At 54.6% G+C, this 18,742-nt stretch overlaps 1 protein-coding gene across 2 annotated transcripts in view; it reads right to left on the bottom strand.

The window, feature by feature from the left end:
* Positions 1-525: 525 nt before the first annotated feature.
* Kiaa0930 (KIAA0930 ortholog) overlaps positions 526-18,742 on the bottom strand; it is a 37,939-nt gene continuing 19,722 nt past the window's right edge. For both annotated transcript variants that reach the window (XM_036207712.1, XM_036207713.1), the window contains exons 2-10: positions 13,146-13,297; positions 8,477-8,599; positions 8,315-8,392; positions 7,957-8,058; positions 6,567-6,707; positions 5,788-5,982; positions 3,209-3,371; positions 2,101-2,259; positions 526-1,801 (exon numbers count right to left, since the gene is read on the bottom strand). In XM_036207712.1, coding sequence (XP_036063605.1) covers positions 1,761-1,801; positions 2,101-2,259; positions 3,209-3,371; positions 5,788-5,982; positions 6,567-6,707; positions 7,957-8,058; positions 8,315-8,392; positions 8,477-8,599; positions 13,146-13,297 — 1,154 coding nt within the window. In that variant the 3' untranslated portion in view covers positions 526-1,760. The remainder of the gene's footprint in view (positions 1,802-2,100; positions 2,260-3,208; positions 3,372-5,787; positions 5,983-6,566; positions 6,708-7,956; positions 8,059-8,314; positions 8,393-8,476; positions 8,600-13,145; positions 13,298-18,742) is intronic.

Consider the following 18,742-nt stretch of genomic DNA (forward strand, 5'->3'; position numbering starts at 1 on the left):
TCCCAGAGAAGAGAAGCCATGGAATAGCTACGGCCTCAGTCTTCTGCAGAACACACACCTGGCTGCATTTCCCCCAAGGTATCAAGTCCAGAGTGTTCAGACCCCAGAATGGCTAGGGTCCTGAAGTGGCAGCCTGCTATGACCTCCTTGGAAACAAACGTGGGCAGGAGAAATGGGAACCCTAGACTGCAGGGCCACACCCACAGGCCTAAGGTTCTCTGGCATCCTGGGGCAGGGTGTGAATCTGCTTCAATGGTTAGACTACAGCATGGACCCAGGCTCCAGCAGAAGATCAGTGTCTAAACTTACCCACTCCTTGTCCCTTTGGAAGGAGTTGTTTCAGAACAGGCAGGAGAGGCAAGCTTCCTGGCCACCTAACACCCACTCCTAAGACCCAGCCTGAGCTATGCAGAATGACAGGTGGTCGGTCTCAAGCCCTGACCCAGTCATGCACTTGAACCCTGGAGACTTCAGTGAGGTAGGTGGTATCAGCCCCATTTTACAGGTGGGCAAACTGAGGCAGAATGAAATGCAATAGCTCGCTTTTAATAACAACATACAAAATCTAGAGAAAGCCCCAAAGTTGTCCCCACTCCCAGAGACCAAGGATTGGAGCTGTGCTCCTGTTCCTGCTCTACAGCCCAGTGGGGCCGAGCACTACATACACTGCTGATTTCTCCAGAATCTGGGACACTAAACCCAGCGGCAAAAGGAGGCCTAGCTTCCAGTTTATTCCAGTTGGCTAGAGGAGGCCTCAGCTGGAGCACACTGCCAAGGTGAGCCTTGGGCTGGTGACCCATGGCCACTTGCACTCACCGAGGATGTGGGCTCATGAGCAGCCCAGTCTGCTCCTCTCTGCCTAGGAAGCCAGGCTGAGGACAAGACCAGCATGCTGACCAAAAGCACGGAGGCAGAGGGGACAGCACCAGCCTTGCTCTGAGCTCTGGCCCCAGGGGGATTCTGCCTAAAAACCTTCCTGGGAGGATTCCAACCCCGGTCCCCATCAGACATCCCTCGGCAGAAGTTCCCTCCCACATTCCTTCAGAACCACATTCTGCATCCCTCCAGCCAAGACTGACGCAGAACATCTCAGGGTCGGAGGTGTGTGTGTTGACGGTGTTCTTTGGATGGAAGCAAAGGCCATTCTGGGGGATCGGGGCCTGGCTGCCCAGCTGGAGGTTGAGACCCATTCTGAGCTAGGCATAGGGCGAGGTATTCCCAGCCGACAAACAGCCCGTGTCCCGTGACTCCCAGCTGGAACCCACTTCGACAAATAATGACTATGGGAAAGCAAGTTGGGACTGACTGGCGAGCTGAAGTCCGTCAGGACTGCATTACAAAATCTTCAACTGGCTTTGTGTAGGGTGTGTGGACAGTGGCCTGGCACAGAGCCCCGGCAGGGGGATGGAGTCGAGGTCGGGAGGTCTAAGAACATTCTGGAAGCTGGCAGCCCCTCACGCTCTCTATGACCTCTTAGTGTCTCTGGCCCTCTTTGGGAGCAGAAGGCTCTCCGGAGATGGGCTGAGGGGGCTGAGCGCGGGACAGGGTGGGAGCAGAGCCAGCGAGGGAGGAGGACGAGGCACTTCAGTTTGGGCTGGTGTTCATGGAGTCGGCCCTGGCCCCACGAGTCGAGTGGCCCTGCCTGGCTGCAGCTCCCGCGCTGGCTTGTCACAGAAGACCCCCGTGGCGGTGACAGGTAGGCACTTGGCAGCATTCCCAGGGCCAGGCAGGGCCGGGGCTCTGTGCAGGCTCCACACACACTAAGTCATCAAGATGGGTTTCTGCCGTACTTCCAGGATGTCTAGGGGGACAGGAGGGGAGCAGGTGGGGTGAGGACACTCTTGAGAGGGAACCATAGCTGCCACGTACACCCACCATTTCTGATCAGGCCTCACAGGCTACAGACGCCCTCATCACCCTGCCCTCCCAGCCCAGCAATGGGTAAGTGTAGATGCAGAGGCCAAGAGGAATAATACTCTGGGGCTAACACCCACCTGCAACCACTCAAAGAAGGGCCAGTGAGGACATCAGGGACACATGTGGAGGGAAGCCACTGGCTATGGAAACTGCAGCCCACTGAAGGGCTCTGCCTTCCCGTACCTGTTAAGATCCGATGCAGTGGCAAGGTGACGTAGGTCAAGTGTGCATAGAGAAGGAAGTTTCCATCAGCTCGGTTCAGCTTCAGCCAGGACCCGACCAGGGACCGTCCTGTGCCAGACAGGGACCGAGACCGCAGGTTGGTGGCATTATGCAGGTCAGCTGCAGGGGAGAAGGGCAGGTCAGTCAGTATTCCAGCATGGGTCAGGGGGCATGGGGGAGGAGCAACAAGACATCTGCTCCTCTCGACTGATGCCACTCACAAGTGCTCCCCACCAGTGTCCACACCCCCAAAGCCCTGCTTCCGGGCCCTCGCACTGTCCTGTCTGCCAGGGCCCCCCTCTCCCTGTGCCCAGAAAGCACTCAGGGTTCACCCCAGTGAAGCTCTTCCAGCCACTCAACCAGCTTGTGAGGGACGGTGAGGGATGCTGGCATTCCCTCAGAAACTCCCAACCCAGGGGGTCTGTTCCCTGAAACCCACCTCCCACAAGACTGATGGAGTGGCCAGTTTACCCACCAACCACTAGCTTTCCTGATCCAAGACTGCGGAGTCCTGTTCCACAGCTACACAACTCACTGGCAGTGACTGACCACTGGGGACGGGGGTTGTGTACACAGAGCAGATGAGTGGGTGGGACCAAGGGCTCTAGGGACCTCTGGGCAGCCACGAGAAGGTCATTGGTGGGGCCACAGGGAAGGATCTGTGAGTCAGGGTGACTCACGGGAGACCAGGAGACAGAGGTAACAGAGAAACCCTGAGGTACAGAGAAACCCTGAGGTTCACCCAGGACAAGAGGTTCTAGAATGAGGAAAGCTGGCCTGAGAGGCAGAAGAGAGAGAGAGCAAGACAGCCCTTGATGTGCACCGAGGTCCGCAGAACGCTCCAGAGCCCCTGGATATCAGGTGGGTGGACAGTGTGAAAACAGGGTTCATGGAGGCAGCTTGCCCCACCCAGCACCTATGCATAGCTTCACCCCAGCCCTGGGGTCAGCACTCTACACCTGACGCAGCTCTCTGAGTGACACTGGGTGAGTGGAGGGCAGCGTGGATGAGTGAACGCAAGCCAGAGCAGGGGCCGTTAGTCTGCAGACGGAGGGGAGACCATCATCACCTCCACTGTCGTCCTCTCGGAAGAACTCCTCACTGTCGTTGGCCGAGTGTGACTTCTTCATCTCTGCAATGCGGTTCCGTGGCACCTTCCTCTTGAGGGATGGGGAGAAGAAGGCGGGCCGGTTGTTTCGCTCCGGGGTGGGCGGGGTGCTAAAGGAGGTCACCTGGGAACAAGGAGTCCAAGTCACAAGTGTAGCAGGAGGCCCCAAAGCCACTCAGATCAAAGCCAGCCCAAGCAGGGGCTGGAGTTATAGCTGCTGACCCTGACCCTGGCCTGAGGGCCATCTGGCCTAGGCGAGGGGCACTGGGCACTGGGGGCTTGCCACACACAGCAGCCAGTCCTGCCTAAGGAGGGAGCAGGCTGCCACCGGAACTGTCGGAAGGGCCTCCCTTCCACGTCTCCACACAAAGGAGGGCTGTTCAAATGCCAGGTGACAGGCTGCGGGGCGTGGTTTAAGCACTGCCTTGTCATTCCGACCATGTCCCAACACAGCAGCTCATGAGGCCCGTCACATACCAGCAGACAAGGCACACAAATGGCCACCTTGGCCTGCCCAAAGCTACTGGGACTACACCCCAGGTCACCCCTCGGGGCCCTTCCCTCTTACACCTAGGCCCTCTTACAAGTGCTCACTGTCCCCTCTCCTCCCTTCCAAGCACGCTCAGTCCCAGCCACCAACATTCTCCACACTCACTCGGGGGTGAGGTGGGCACAGACAGGCACACGACATAGATCCCCTGCCCTCAAGGAGCTCACAGTCTGCTGGGGGTGACAGACTCAAGTGACAACCACAGACAGCATGCCGGCTGCTGAGACAGAAAGGGAAGCACAGGACACGGAAGGGACAGACAGCCTGTGAAATCAGAGTAGGCTTCCTGGAGGAGGTGCCGCTTGAGCTGGGTCTTGAAGGACGAGTAGGAGTTCGCCAGGTGAAGAAGGGGGGGAAGGGCGTTCCAGGCATAGGGAACTTGGCCCATCCCCTCCCTCCTCCCCACGCAAACAAGAATCGGGAGCAGCAAGATGAGCTGAGACCGAGACTTCGGGGCCCCATCGGCCTCCTCATCATAGCTCCGACATCCACCAAAGTCCCGGCGGCTGCTGGGCTCCAGACGGTCCTCCCTCAAGTCAAGGAAGGTTTTAAAAGATAAAAAAACAAATACCAGAAACCACAATACACACAGTCTGCATTTCTTGTACACTGGTTACGAGTGACCCCTCAGGACAAGAAGACAAGCAACAGTGTGTACGTGGGCAGCGGCCTTGAGCCCCCCCAGGGTGCCACATCTCCCCCCTATGAAGGGCGCGGGCGGCTAAGGGCCAGTTCATTCCCTCGTGGCCACTCCCACTCAGTAGGTGGGACAATTGAGGCTTGGGTGGTCTACTGACTCATCTGTGGGCACTCAGCAAACAGTGCCCAGTGTTGCCCAGCTGGGGGTCACATCTGCACAGCTGCGCGTGCACACCTTTCAGCGTCCAAGTGCAACACAGAACTGGGCAGAACCAGGCTGTCACCTGGGAGCTCAGAATCCAAGACACCTCCATTCCAAAACACAAGAGGGCCCCTGCCTGAGGTGCTCAACCCTTTACAAAAATTCCGGCATTTCTTGGTTTTGTTTGGCTTATAAAACACACTAAGTACAGAAGATTCCAGAAGAAAGAAAAAGAGGAGCCCAGGAACTAACACCAGCAGCAGCTGGTCAGGCACTGTCCACTCTTGAGAGTCACCTCTCATCAGCTGCGGACAGTAACCACCATGGCTGCCACTTGGGACACTTCACAGGGCCAAGCCCCATGCAAGGCCTGAGCCGTGAGCAGTGCCCCTGGAAACCTCAAGCCTTGGGAAGGAGGTTCACACCTCACTTCAGAAGCTTAGGGAAGAAGGGACTCAGCCAAGGTCACATGAGCAGCAGATCCCGGAACTCAGCCCACCGGGGCTCTTGGACAAGGGCTGACTGATGCACCCACTGCTCTGAGTGACATCTGAACACTGACTCCATGGGGTCTCTACATGGTCACTGACATCAGCTCCCCACTAAGGACTGAGAGAGAGCTCAATGGGAGCAAGGCTTGAGGCCCTATGCTGAGCCCTCAGAGCTACGGCAGGGGCAGTCCAGACAGAATCCTGCCTGCCGGGGGATACTGCTAACAGACAGACTACCCTAAACAAATGACCAGGCCCAGAGCGAGCCTTGTGTTTGCTGGGTATCCTCATGGGACAACCCAGGGTTCAGTTCTTCCTCCTCCTATTGGCTCACTGCGAATGGCTATGTGGCCACAGCTGCCCAGCAGGTCCACAGGGACAGGCACCAGGCCCAGCTCCTAGTCCATTTCTTCTGTTCTTGGCCCTGGGAACTGCCTCGGGGCAGAGCAGCTCAGGGAAACAGAATCAGCCTTAGCCTGGGTGTGAACCTGCAGGGTGACCTGGAGCAAGGCACCTCCCCTCTCAGAGCCTCAGATTCCTCATCAGCCATGGAGGTCAGCTGGTGACATGTCCCTCAACCTGGGGGCTGTGGGGTGAGGAAGCCACAGGAAGTGAATGGAGGGACAGGAAGTCCCTCCCCCTGCTGTGCAGCCCTTACCCGCTCATGCATGGGCGATGCTGGGTTTGAGTCTTCTTCGGTCCCACAGGGGGATGTGTCCCCAGTAGACACACGGCTGACTGCCATCTCAGCATGGCCCTTGCCCTGAGGCCCCTTCATGCGCACGAACTCCATGTTGTTGTACTTGTAGAAGCCAAATGACATCTTCTGGGCCATGCGAGCCGCCACACTCACCTGCGGTATGTGGGACAGGACCCCCCGTCAGCACCGAGGGAAGAGTGACCCCACAGGCCCTCTCCCTCAAGACACAGCAACCAGTATTACCATCTCTGAGCTATCCTGAGGGAGTCTGAGCCACAGGGAGGCCAGTCTAGTATGGCGTGTGTTTCAGATCCCAGGCCAAGGCTGTTCTCACTGCCCTGAACACCCATACTGTTGGCCAGGGCCTTAACCCTAGGCCTAACTTCACCTCAGGCCAGACAGCATCAGCTACAGGAGAGTGGAAGTGTCCCCAGTACTAGGCTAAGTACCCCTTACCAGCAGTAAGGGAGAGCCGGTATGCCACTGGCTGGCACCTCACAGGGGCATGAGAGGGAGGAGGAAGTCCCTGACTACACCTCAGACACAGACACAGGTGGATTGGGATGAAGGACTGGAAGGGAGATTGTGGGGACCCAGGGGTGGCTAGAAGAGCAGCGGGTGCCCTGATGTGGGGTGCTCTCAGCAATGCAGGTAGCAGGGGGTGGGGGGGGGGGGGGGACGGGACACGTGAGGAGCAGAGGGCCTGGACGCACACCCCTAGGCCGCCCTGCACTCACTCGATTGTCATACACCTTCTTGAGCGCTTCGTAGCGGATGGAGCCCTGAAAGATGACGCCCTGGAACGTGTTGGTTTTGTCACTGGCCACCAGCTCGACGCAGACCATCTCTCCTTCCCCTACGGTCATGTCACTGAAAACCTGAGGGTGGCGGGGAGAGACGGAGGTAACAAACCTCGGCGCCACCACCCACACCAGACCCCGACCGGGCTGCCAGGAGGGCAGCCTGTAATCGCAGAACTAGAGAGGCTGAGGCAGAAGGATCTAGATTTGGGGTCAGCCTGGGGTAGAGACAATGTGTCTCAAGATGGAGAAGGGGGGGAGAGGAGGGGGAAAATCGGGGAGGAGAAGGGGTCCTATTTCACAGACGAGGACCTGTCCACAGGCACCCACTGTCTACCATCCCCCTCCTGAGGGGCAGGGCTGTGCAACAGCGGGGTGGCTGGGACTGGAGGAAGACACCTCACCCCGAGCTGAGCCACCAGCAAGACCCTCATCTGACTTCCTAATACTGAGTTAAAGTTACAAGGACTATGGGGACACTTGGGGACCTCCTTCATCACAGCCCACCTTAACCCTCAGCTTGGCTGTCCAAGCTAATGTGACTAACAGTGACTGCCTTCCTGGATAACACCACCTGGCCATGGGCAGAGTGACCACAGCCTGCCACATTCCTGAGCTGCTGTTCCTAATATCTGACATCCAGATGTGAGCTTCGAGGCGAGAGACTCAGGGGCAGACACGTGTGCAGTGTGAACCCATGGAGGCCACCTCATCTTCCTGAGCCTCGGGTATTTTCAGATACCATCGGAGCCCAAGGGGCCCTGAAAGCCATGCCCACCATCATGGGACTTCACACACACACTCCATCAGCCTTGGCAAACAAGCAGACCAGGAAGTGGAATGGCAGCCTCCCTCCCTCCTCCACTCCTCCTTCACTGAGTTAATGTGTCCAGAGCGCATTTTGCCAATCTTGAAACAAAGGCTTGGCCATAGAACCAAAGGCGTGTCTCTGACACCCTGGGCAGGGTCGGGGCAGCCATTCACAGAGCAGCCAATGATGACTCCTTCTGGTCAGGGAGCACTTACTGTAAGCATCTAGGATGCACATTCCCACCCAGAAGCCCTCAAGTCATCAACCCTGACACCTTAGTAGGTCACAAGGTCATGGCACTCACTTTATAGATGAATAAACCAAGGCCTGGAGCAGGGAGAACGGACTTGTCTAAGTCAATCACTGTGAGGAGGGGAGCGTCACTGGCTGTCACCCAGACCATTCCCGGCTCCTGCTGCCCATGTCTCCCAGGAGGCTTTGCAGGTCCTCAGCCTGACACCCCACCCTACCCCCAGGAGAAGAGGAAGGGGACCGAGGCCAGTGGTGAGCACTCACCTCCTCGAAGCTGTCAATCATGAAGAAGATGTTGGGGTAGCTCATCTTAGATTCTTCCCCTTTGCTGTCCATAGGGTGTTTGCTGGGGGATGCAAACACTTGCTAAAAAGAAAGCAAAGCAAAGGACTGAGAAGCCAGCCTGGACGCTGACAGCTACCTCAGATATGGCCGGGGATGTTCTCTTCAGGAGCCATGGGGAGGGCTGGGTGCATGCATATGACGAGACCCCTGGAGTCAACCCCTCACCTCAGGGGAGGGGATGTGAGGAGGGGGAGACATCTTCCTAGAACAGGCAATAGGTAGCCTGGACAGCTACTGGGAGGGAGGGATGGGGGGAGGGAAGGAGGGAGGGGCTCACCTGAGATTTCTTCCTGTGAATGTGGATGTCGCCTCCATCAGCACGTGTGCACACAGCACAGGTCACCATATAGTCCAGCTAGAAGAGAACACAGTGTGTGTGTGGGGGGGGGGAATCACCATCCCCCAGACCTATGAGCAGCCATCACCACCCACCCCATACCTTCTGCAGGATGAGATTCAGGCAGACGCTCTCTTCCCAGTCGATGTCAGGGTCTCCCAGGCCTGGAAGCTTCTTGGAGTCCCTCCGGTACACCTCCACCTCCACCTCAGGCTCAGCCTCAGCCTGTGGTGCAGGACAGAGAGACTCTAGGGTCCATTGGGGCCTTCCGCTCCCCGACTGCTGTGCCAGGCAGGTGGTAACATACAAAGATCCCATCCTTAGTGCCCACCTCTTCTTCCTTTGCAGGCCCGGTTTTCTTTCTTCCTTTCTTTTTTTTTAAGATTTATTTATTTATTATGTATACAGCATGTATGTCCACAGGGCATCTTTATTTATTTGTTTGTTTGTTTATTTGCTTGCTTGCTTGTTTATTTATTATATACGCAGTGTTCTGTCTGCATATATGCCTGCAAGCCAGCAGAGGGCACCAGATCTCATTACAGATGGTTGTGAGCCACCATGTGGTTGCTGGGAATTGAACTCAGGACCTCTGGAAGAGCAGCCAGTGAGTGCTCTTAACCTCTGAGCCATCTCTCCAGCCTGCAGCCCCAGTTTTCTAATCTATACAACAGAAAAAGCATTTCCCTCTCCAAGTTGTGATAATTAATATTTCCCAAGTTCCCAGTGACAGTAACATCTACTGGGCTCACAGTGGGAAGCAGAGGCTAGTCGTCATGTCGTACAAATTATTAACCTTTTATCTGCAAGAAAGGAACCATTAATCCCACTGTAACTGATGAGGATCAAACAGGCTAGACATCACACGCCACACACTCATCAGAGAGAGAAGAGCCCCAGCTCCTCCTACTCCAGGCATAAGTAATCAAAAGCAGATCTGAAAGCAAGCTGTTCCAGTAGGGGGTCCCGAGCTCAGGGCCCTAATTAGACCCAGGAGGGCTCCTACAGGGTCAGCGCCAAGAGACAACAGTCACCTGCTGGACAGCTCTGAGGCGCCCTACAGGGACACAGGCCTGTGTGCCCGTGGGGCAGAGCTGGGGTCCACACAGAGATGCCTCAGTGCAATAGGATATGCCATAGGGGTGGGACCCCTACCTCCCATGGTCTGTGTGGCTGTGGGAATCACCCAAACTGAGTTGGGAGCCTCCACGCTGCCTGCCCTGGTCTCACTCCATTGCCCTGCTTGGTTGTGCCATGCTTAGGACTCATATCATTGACTCTCCTGCAGGAGGACCCACACAGGGAAGAATTCAACAGCCGCTGACTCAGTGTTCCCCAGGCGGGGAAATACCTATGGCACAACTGCACTCCTGTGGGAGGTCAGCAGCAGGTCAGTTACACAACTCCATGTGTCACTAAGATGCTCAGGGAGCTGCCCAGACACCCACCCACAGGAGGGCAGGTGGGTGGTATGCACACTTAGCAACAGCACACGGCAACCAGACTGATAAATCACAGCCACCTGAGTCCACAGGCATGCTCCCAAAGAAGGGACTGAGAAGCAGCCAGAGGACACAGTGCAGCTACACGTTAGCTTGGGATAAACGAACTTCCTAAGTGGCAGAAATCCAGCTAAGCCCAGTGGGGGAGGGAGTTGCTGGGGCCAAGGCCCCTTGGGCATACTGGTCATGCTGGGTCTCTGGATCTTGAAGGCTGGTGACCCCAGTACTCACACACACACCAAAAGCCATTAACCTGGACACCCTTGCATGTACATCACAATCAAGTAAAGCTACCAGCTGGATGTGGCGGCATCCTAAGACTCAGATCTCTGTGAGTTTGAGACCAGCCTGGTCTATATAGAGTTCCAGGCCAGACAAAGCTACATAGTGAGATCCTGATTCACACACACACACACACACACAAAAGAAAAGCTTCCAAAAGAGAAAACACGAGACTGGACGCTGTGGGACCAGAAAGACACCCTCACTGCTCCTGAGCTCTGGTTTTCCAAATAGGTAGAAGGCCACCAGCATAGACAAGGACACAAACAGATGCCAGTGCTCATCAGTTTCGTCCAGGGGTGGCATAGCAAGACTGTGCAGAAAATCTAGGGCACACTGGGGAAAGCCGGTCCAGATCCCCAAGGTGATCCTGCAACAGGGTGTGGGGACTCCAGTAACCCAGCCACTCATACTGCAGCTCTGGCTCTGCCCACCCCCCCTCCTCAGTTAGGCAAGGAGCCTGGTTGGTTGCCATGACAACCAGTACCAGCAGGATGGGGAAGGGTGGGAGGTGGTGCGGCGCTTTGCCGCAGAACACTCCTAGTGCGCAGGCGCTGGAGTACGCGTCTCTGCAGCCCTGGCTTCTGTTTCCTGGTAGGTTGGGGTTCCCGGGTGTACCCCCAGCCTGTCCCTTACAGGCCACACTGCAGACTGCCAGGCTGGAAAAGATGTCTAGTCGGAGTGAACTTGAGCTTGCCTGACCCAATGCCTGGTCCTCCAAACCCTGTACCAGACACCACCCAGTCAGCCCTCCCTGGGACCCATGAAGAGGTGCAGGAGGCCAACCACGCACCAAGAGGATGTATGGGGGGAGGGTCCCCCCTTCCCAACGCCTATACAGAGCCATCTGAGCAGCAGGACTACGGTTGTTCTCGGCCTCACTCCACTGACATCTGGTGACTCTGCTTTCTCCCTGCACGTATCACTCTGAGGCCAGGGCGCTCTGCTCACACAATGTCACAAACTGTCACACCCTAAGTTATAGCACACCCTGGGTCAAGTGTGCTTGGCCTCCTCTCCTCCCACGTAGGTACTACCCCCACCCCAGGGTAAGTCTTCAGTGGACAGCTGCCCTACAGTCCTATACAGAGATGTCACCTTTTGTGGCTTCCACTACATGGTGCTGTCCACCCACTGAGGGCTTCCCAAAGACAGCGGGCAGCCTGAGTCATGTCTGCGTTATTTCCATGTGGCTCACTGTTACTCAGCACCCCTGTAAGACCCAGGCTGCCTCTGCTGACTTCAGCACCCCGTAAATCTTCAACGGTGTCTCAACACAACCCCGGGGCCCTCCAGCTACAGACTTCTCCATCCTGGGCCCGGGGCTGCTTCCCCCAAGGAGCACTCCTGCCTCACTTCTCTTCCACCCAGCTGCTATCAACTAATCACCCCCATTTCCTCTCAACCTGGCCCCTCAACAGTACACACAGGCCGGCCTGCCCCCCACCCCTGCATCTCCATGACCTCTCCCAGAACCGCCATAGGTTCCACCTGAAAGACATGTGCCTGTCCTCCCAGACGACAGGCTGAAGTGGAGCTGAAGTGAAGGCTGGAGCCAGAGGTGGGGTCCACAGTCTTGCTGCTCCAAGGACCTTCATCCCAAGGTACACCTTGGGTGAAAGCGGTGTCTACTCCCAGGGTGCACTGGTGCTGGGTCATCAGCAGGCAGAGGCTCCCTAGCACCTTTCCCTTCCTGCCAGGGGCACCTCTGTGGTCCCATCACCCCAAACATCCCAGCCTCACACGTATCCAGTGGGAGGCTTGGCCCTTACTATCTGTTCCAAGTCCCAGAGATGTCTGGGTATGGGCCACAGCCATAGTACTGATTGAGGGGAGAAAGCTGGACTCCAATGGCAGCAGGGGGCAGGACTAAGGAGCCCAGGGCTGCCCCACCACCACCAATGAGAAAGTTCCTGACTCACTGGAGCCACTACTAACAGCTGCCAGAGGGACCCACCAGTCAGGTCTCAGTTTTAGCTCTCCCACAGAGCATCTTCTGCCCCACCCACCTGTCACCCCTGGGCCCTAGTCCAGACCGCAGCATCACCCACGTCTCCAGATCCTACCCTCCCCTGGCTCTTCTAACTCTCTGGCCAGTGGTTCATGGGCTCCTTGCAGGCCCCTCCCACACCAGCCTGCCAAGAAAGCCACCAAAGGCCTGCTTTACAGCAGGCACCCAGGGGTGTCTACTCACAGCAAATGCATTCTGTAGATGTGCAGGCATGTGACAGGAAAGAGCTCCCAACACTCAAGTGTGTGAGCCATAACTAAGAAACCCACAGAGCCTGAGCTGCAGGGAGCTTGGTAGCAGACAAGCTGTTAGTCCCAGACCAGGCTCAAAGCCTGACCACTGTTTACCCTTAAAGGCAAACAAATTATTTCCATGCCAAACATGTGGGCTGCTTAAACATTCTATAAACCACTAAACATTCTGAAAAGAGGAGAAAGCATGCAAAATCTGCTCACAAACTCCTCCACATTGCCACACTTAGGAGATGAAATGCCCGGGGTGAACCACTTTTCTCTAAGCCCTGTTTCCTCATCTGTCTATCTGCCCAGCTGCTGGGAGTTCAAAAGACCAACGATAGTCCTGAGTGATCCCTCTAGTTTACAGTAAGGACCAAGTTAGAACAGGACAACATCATCACCATCACCACCAACATCCAGCTACCGCCCTGCCCACCCTGAGAAGGGCCCCAGACTTGGGGCTCAAAGCCCTGGACCTCCATTCACTAACTCTCTCTAAGAGGATGGCCACATCAGCTGGACCTTGAGCCTCAGTTTCCTCAAAGACACAATCACTATCTTTTGGAGCCATGGCAAAAACAATTCAACAAATCCAGAATTAAGCCACTGGTAAGCGTCTCCTGGGTCCCTCAAATGTGCTGGGTACTCAGTATGGTTTTCCCTTCAGCCACACATGAATACTGTAGGGAGGGAAGGAGCCCCTGCAGGATGTTGGGGGCACAGGTGGGGGGGTCACCCACCTTCCTCCCATCGATGCCGCTCTCGCTGCTCGGGTAGGCTCGCTTCCTGCGCACGTAGAAAAGCATGTCGTCCTGCCTGGGGGCCAGTTTCTCCATGAAGTAGGTGGAAAACATCCATGTCCAGAAGACAATCCGGTCATCCTTGAAGCACCCTACAGGAGGAGGCCAGAGGAGTGAGAAGGGGCCCTCCTGGCCTTGGCTCTGACCTTGGTCAAACCTGGTCCTCCCCACCTGCATTTCTGGTCAGAGATCTGACAAGGTTGGGATGCTCTGCCCCTTCTCCCTGGGTGCCCCCCACCCCCACCCACAGGTATCAGAGAGGCTGGGGATGCCTCCCCGGAGGCCTAGGACTCCACCCATCGGCAGCCTGACAGCCAGGGCTGCCAGGCTCCACTGCCGAGCTGACTCCAGCCAGTGAATGATTCAGCGGCTTGTGAGGAAAAGGAAAATCTAGAAGCTGTGCGGACGTCACTGGCAAGCTGGCTAGGCTGCAAGGAGAAAAGCTTTGCTGGGGAAATCTTCACCACAGACATCCCTAGCCCTCCCCCTTGGGCTGCGACAATCCCAAGGAGAACCCAATTTAAAGGGACAGTCTCAGCTGCAGGCAGGAAGGCCCTGGGGGGATGCCAGACTGATTCCCATTATCCCTTCAGATTTTCTCTATTACAAAGGGTATTTCTGCATGATAAATGTGAAATCATTTCCTGTACAAGATAGAAGAAACCCGCCCCCCCAAGTTTTGGTAAGAAAAATCTGGGTTTCCTCTTCAGCACTGCTACTTTATTATGTGACAGGGGCAGGTGGCTAGGCTGCTGAGCCACAGGCTCCTTTCAGCTACATGAGAATGAATGGCCAGTGCCTGGCACAGAGCAGGTCAGGAAACTCGGGCTTCCTCTCTCTAGATAGATCAACAAATTGTCACCCTGTGCTACTCAGCTCAAACACCCTGAGTGTCTTTCTTTCCCCATTTCCCTTGAACCATGGAGACCCAGCCCTAGTGCCTTGCTTCTGGAAAGGTCTACATGGTATGGCACCCTTCACCATCCTCAGAGGCAGTCAGTAGCCAGACCAGGGGCTACTGGCAAGTAGAAGATGCCAGCCACATCACAGAACCGGGAGTTGAAGCCAGTCCTTCCGCTCCACCCTCTGATAACAATGTGTGGTCCACCCACTCCCGCCTGACCCAACACGTGGGCAGTGGGAGGGGTCAGCACACCTTGCCAGCCTCAAGTGAAGGGGGGCAGGCTCACAGGCACCGGGTGGGAACAACCACCGCCATCCGACATTCCTGCGCCCTTTTGCACCAGGCAAGTCCAACTATGCACATACCGTAAGATGAGGCAGAAGCATCTCTGGCCTGTGACTCAGTCCAACCCAATTCACAGCCAGGCAGTTCACAAGCGACAGTCACAGAGAAAAGTACTGCACTTCCTCGAAAGGGCTCTGCTGCTCTTGAACACAAGTCAGCGGTGGCACTAGAGGGTGCAACTCTGTGATTAAGCCCTAGCTGAGCACGGGCAAGGTCAGAGGTGCCATCCCCAGGACCACAAAAGGCCACCTGGCAGTAGCTTCTAGAGCATTCAGGCAATTAACAATATTAACAAAACAATGACAATGATCTTAGCGACAAACTAGTTAGGCAAAGAACTGTGTAGACTGTAAACAGTAAACGCTCACTGTCACTCAAAGGCCCCCAACTCATTTCACAGAAGAGGCTAAAGGATGTATCCAAGTTTCCAGAGCTGGAGACTGATCTACCTGATGGCCACATTCAGGCCTTGGAAAACCTGTGCTCAACAATTCGCTGAAAAGGAGCCAATCTCAGACGCTGGCACGAGGAGCAGAAGGTGGGGAAGCCCTGTTCAGTCAGGAAAGGGGCTGGCAGGGGCCAGGCAGGTCCACATGGTCCACATACTCCAACACTGGACAGAGGACTGGGGTTTGGTGAGTCAGCTAGTAACCACCTGTAACTCCAGCTCCAGGGGACCCAACGCCCTCTTCTGGCCTCTGTGGGTACCTCACTCATGTGCCCCCCACCACCACCACACACACACACACCATAATTGAAAATAATAAAACAAATCTTTAAAAACTAATCCTCATGATTCTGGGATCCCAGGGCCTCTTTTTCTGTTCCTCTTCCCAATGTGGTCACATTGAACAAATGTTCTTTTTCTATTTTTCCTTGTTACTCATCCCTTTCTATCATTTACTTACTTGTGTGCATGTATACGGGCATGTATGCATCATGCTGTGGGGTGTGTGTGGAAATTAGAGGATAAATTGTAGGAGTCTGTTCTTTTCTTTCACCATGAGGGCTCTCGGGTGGGGGGTGGAGGGGTCAAACTCAGGCCAGCAGACTTCCGCTAAGCCATCTCAATGCCCTACTTGTCACTTTAATCGGGAACTCTCCTATCTCAGCTTCTCAAGTGCTGGGATTAGAGACGTGAGCTAGCATGCCTGGCCTAAGTGGAATTTTTATTTTATTTTCATTTTAATCTTATTCTGTGTGTAAGGATGTTTTACCTGCATGTTTGTCTGGGCACCACACATGTGCCTGGTGTCTAGAGAAGCCAGAGTGAACGTCAGATCCCCTGGGACTAGAGCTACAGCCAGTTGTGAGCCATCATGTTGGATTCTGGGAATTCAGGTCCTCAGCAAGAGCAGCCCGTGCTCTTAACCACTGAACCCCCTCTCCCGTACCCTGAGTGGTATTTTTAAAGGAGCAAATTTGCCTTCTTCAGATTCTTATAAAGCTGTCATAACCCAGTCCTGCTACGTCCAACCAGAGAATAAGGTGTGCATCCAAAGAGAGGTTAGCACACACATGTTCGCAGGGGTTTTTTTTTCTAAGAGCCCCAAAGTGGAAACCCAGCCGAACTGGCCAATGCCTTACAGCTCCCCAGAGTGCCATGGAGTCATCAGAATGATCACATTCACAAGTCAGGCTCACAAGACTAAATCCTGTGTGATTAAATTCAGGGTATTTCAGAAAAAAAAAGAAAAAAACAAAAGCATAAAAAGCAAAAGCCAGGCTGGGCGGTGGTGGCGCATGCCTTTAATCCCAGCACTCAGGAGGCAGAGCCAGGCGGATCTCTGTGAGTTCAAGGCCAGCCTGGACTACAGAGTGAGTTCCAGGAAAGGCGCAAAGCTACACAGAGAAACCCTGTCTCGAAAAACAAACAAACAAACAAAAGCAAAGGCCCGACATGACAGTGCACACCTGTAACCCAGAACTCCAGAGTTCATGATCATCTGACCTGAAGAGACCTTACTTCAAAACAAACAAACAGCAAAGGTGTGTTTGTCTTAAAAAATAAGTAATGAGATCTGAGAGAAGGTTCAGCAGTTACAAGCTGACTGTTCTTGCGGAGGCCCTGGATTCAGTTCCCAGCACCCACAGTGGCTCACAACCATCTCTGTAACTCCGTTCCAGGGATCCAGCACCCTTTGTGGGGGTCTGGCCTCTTTGGGCACCACACACATATGGGTACACTTACTTGGAGGCAGAACACTCATACATGTAAAATTAAAATGTGTAAACCTTAAAAAAGTATAACAAAGCAAAACAAAAAGTAATAAAAATAAACACACTGTTCTGTGCTGCTCGTGAGAGCAAATAATCCAACAGCTTTCAGGAGGATTCTGCAAGTATTGCCATTTGCCAATAATTAGGCAAATCATGGTATGTGTACTAAACCAATGTCAATTGACTATTTGATTACTTAAAGTGCTGGGAACCAAACCAAGGGTCTCGATTGTGCTAAGCTGCACCCTCAGTCACACTGCCTTGTAAAGGCTGTGGAGACCACACACATACACAGGAATGTGGGTCACACAGTCCTGAGTAAAAAGGCAAAACTCAGTTGTAGTCCCGCTGACAGCGCCACAAACCACAGGGAACAGTGGGAACAGCTGCCTTTCACAGGTGGCTGGCCAGCCTCCCTTCCTGTCTCCCTTCTCCACAAACTATCTTTTGCCCTAAATCTATGGCTTGGTGTCACAGGCCTAGAGAGCATGCAGGGGGAAGGAGAGATCCCTCTTCACAGGGAGGGAAAGACAGACACAGAGATGTGTTTCATGTCCAGAAGCTGGGCAGGGCAGATCTGGCATAGAATTTCTAACTCTTGGGGACACAGAGTAATGCAGGCTTTAAAATCCTACAGCATGGATCTTGGTCCCAACTGCTCCCCACCCAGACTGCTCCAGTAACATCACACCTTCCCAGAACCATGGTGAGGTCTGGGGTAGCGGAGCCAGACCAAACTTCCTTGATAGTCTGTGATACTCCATCATATGGAGTAAATGAGGAACTGCTTGGATGCACTGCTCTGCATGCCTCTCTGGCCAGCTGGGGTAAAGTCAGTGGATCACAGCCCCTCCCGTGGTTCAGTATCTGTGTAGTGGACACACACAAGAGGCAACTGAACTCTTTTTTTAAATTTATTTATTTATGTATTCATTATGTATGCAGCATGTATGACTGCAGGTCAGAAGAGGGCACCAGATCTCGTTACAGATGGCTGTGAGTCACCATGTGGTTGCTGGGAATTGAACTCAGGACCTCCGGAAGAGCAGTCAGTGCTCTTAACCTCTGAGCCATCTCTCCAGCCCCTGGCAACTGAACTCTTGTTGGTCACTGTTTCTCCCATGGGTTAGCCCTTCTTCCTTCTCTTCCCCAGGCCTGCCCAGGAAGAAATCCCTGGGTCATAAGCCTGGGAACTGCCAGTCTAGCACAGACCTGTCTAGTCTCCTGAACCGTATCTGTTCTGGACCTCCAGCCACTCGGCTGACAGGGGCTGCAGGTTTACCACCGTGAGCCCAGTGCGCCCAAACCCCAGGGCAGCAGACAGCCCGAAGCCACTCACTCGGCCAGCACCACGGACAGCTCTCCGCCGCTGGGCTCCTCCCTCTCACGCTAGGGTCCTGAGGGGCAGCGACAGTGAGTCGGTTGTCCTTGCTGGGTGGGAAATCAGTGAAAACTGACCCACTGCTCCAGGGCAATTCGAGAGGCAGGCTACAAGTGAGCAACTCTGGCCACACTGTCATCAAGCAATCGTTTGCCTTATGATGACCTCTGTCTAAGGCGTTTTATTTAATGTGTAGCTGACTAATATCAGATGCCTTCATGCCCAAACATAGAACATAGCCCCGTGAGCCTGACCTCTTCGACCTTCGGGGAGATCTGAGATCTGTCTGTGATGCTGTGGAGGCCGGCATTCCATCAGACAGCCCTGCTGTTTACCGTCTGAGGACTGAAAAACCAAAAGCTGAGTGTCTGTCGCCTCCTTCGGTCCCAGCGGGAGACCTGTCTGTCAGGTGACGGTTTCACCTCTTTGCAATGTCCAGCATTAATCCTGACAGCAGCGGTGTGGGGACAGCGAGCAACAGACTCTCACATGAGTGACTGCGTAAACACTGACTCTGGCTGGAGGAGGAAATGGAGGTGATAAACTGAGGCTATGAAGGATAGAGCAGGAAACTTGTCTAGGAAATAGTAAGTTACACAAGAGTGAAATTTAGCTAGAGGAGCATGCCTCTGCCAGGCAGTTTAGAGAAGACAACCCGGGCTGACAACTCTAATGAAACCCTGTGCC

This window comes from Onychomys torridus, chromosome 16 (assembly GCF_903995425.1).
Source record: "Onychomys torridus chromosome 16, mOncTor1.1, whole genome shotgun sequence".
Classification (NCBI taxonomy): Eukaryota; Metazoa; Chordata; class Mammalia; order Rodentia; family Cricetidae; genus Onychomys; species Onychomys torridus.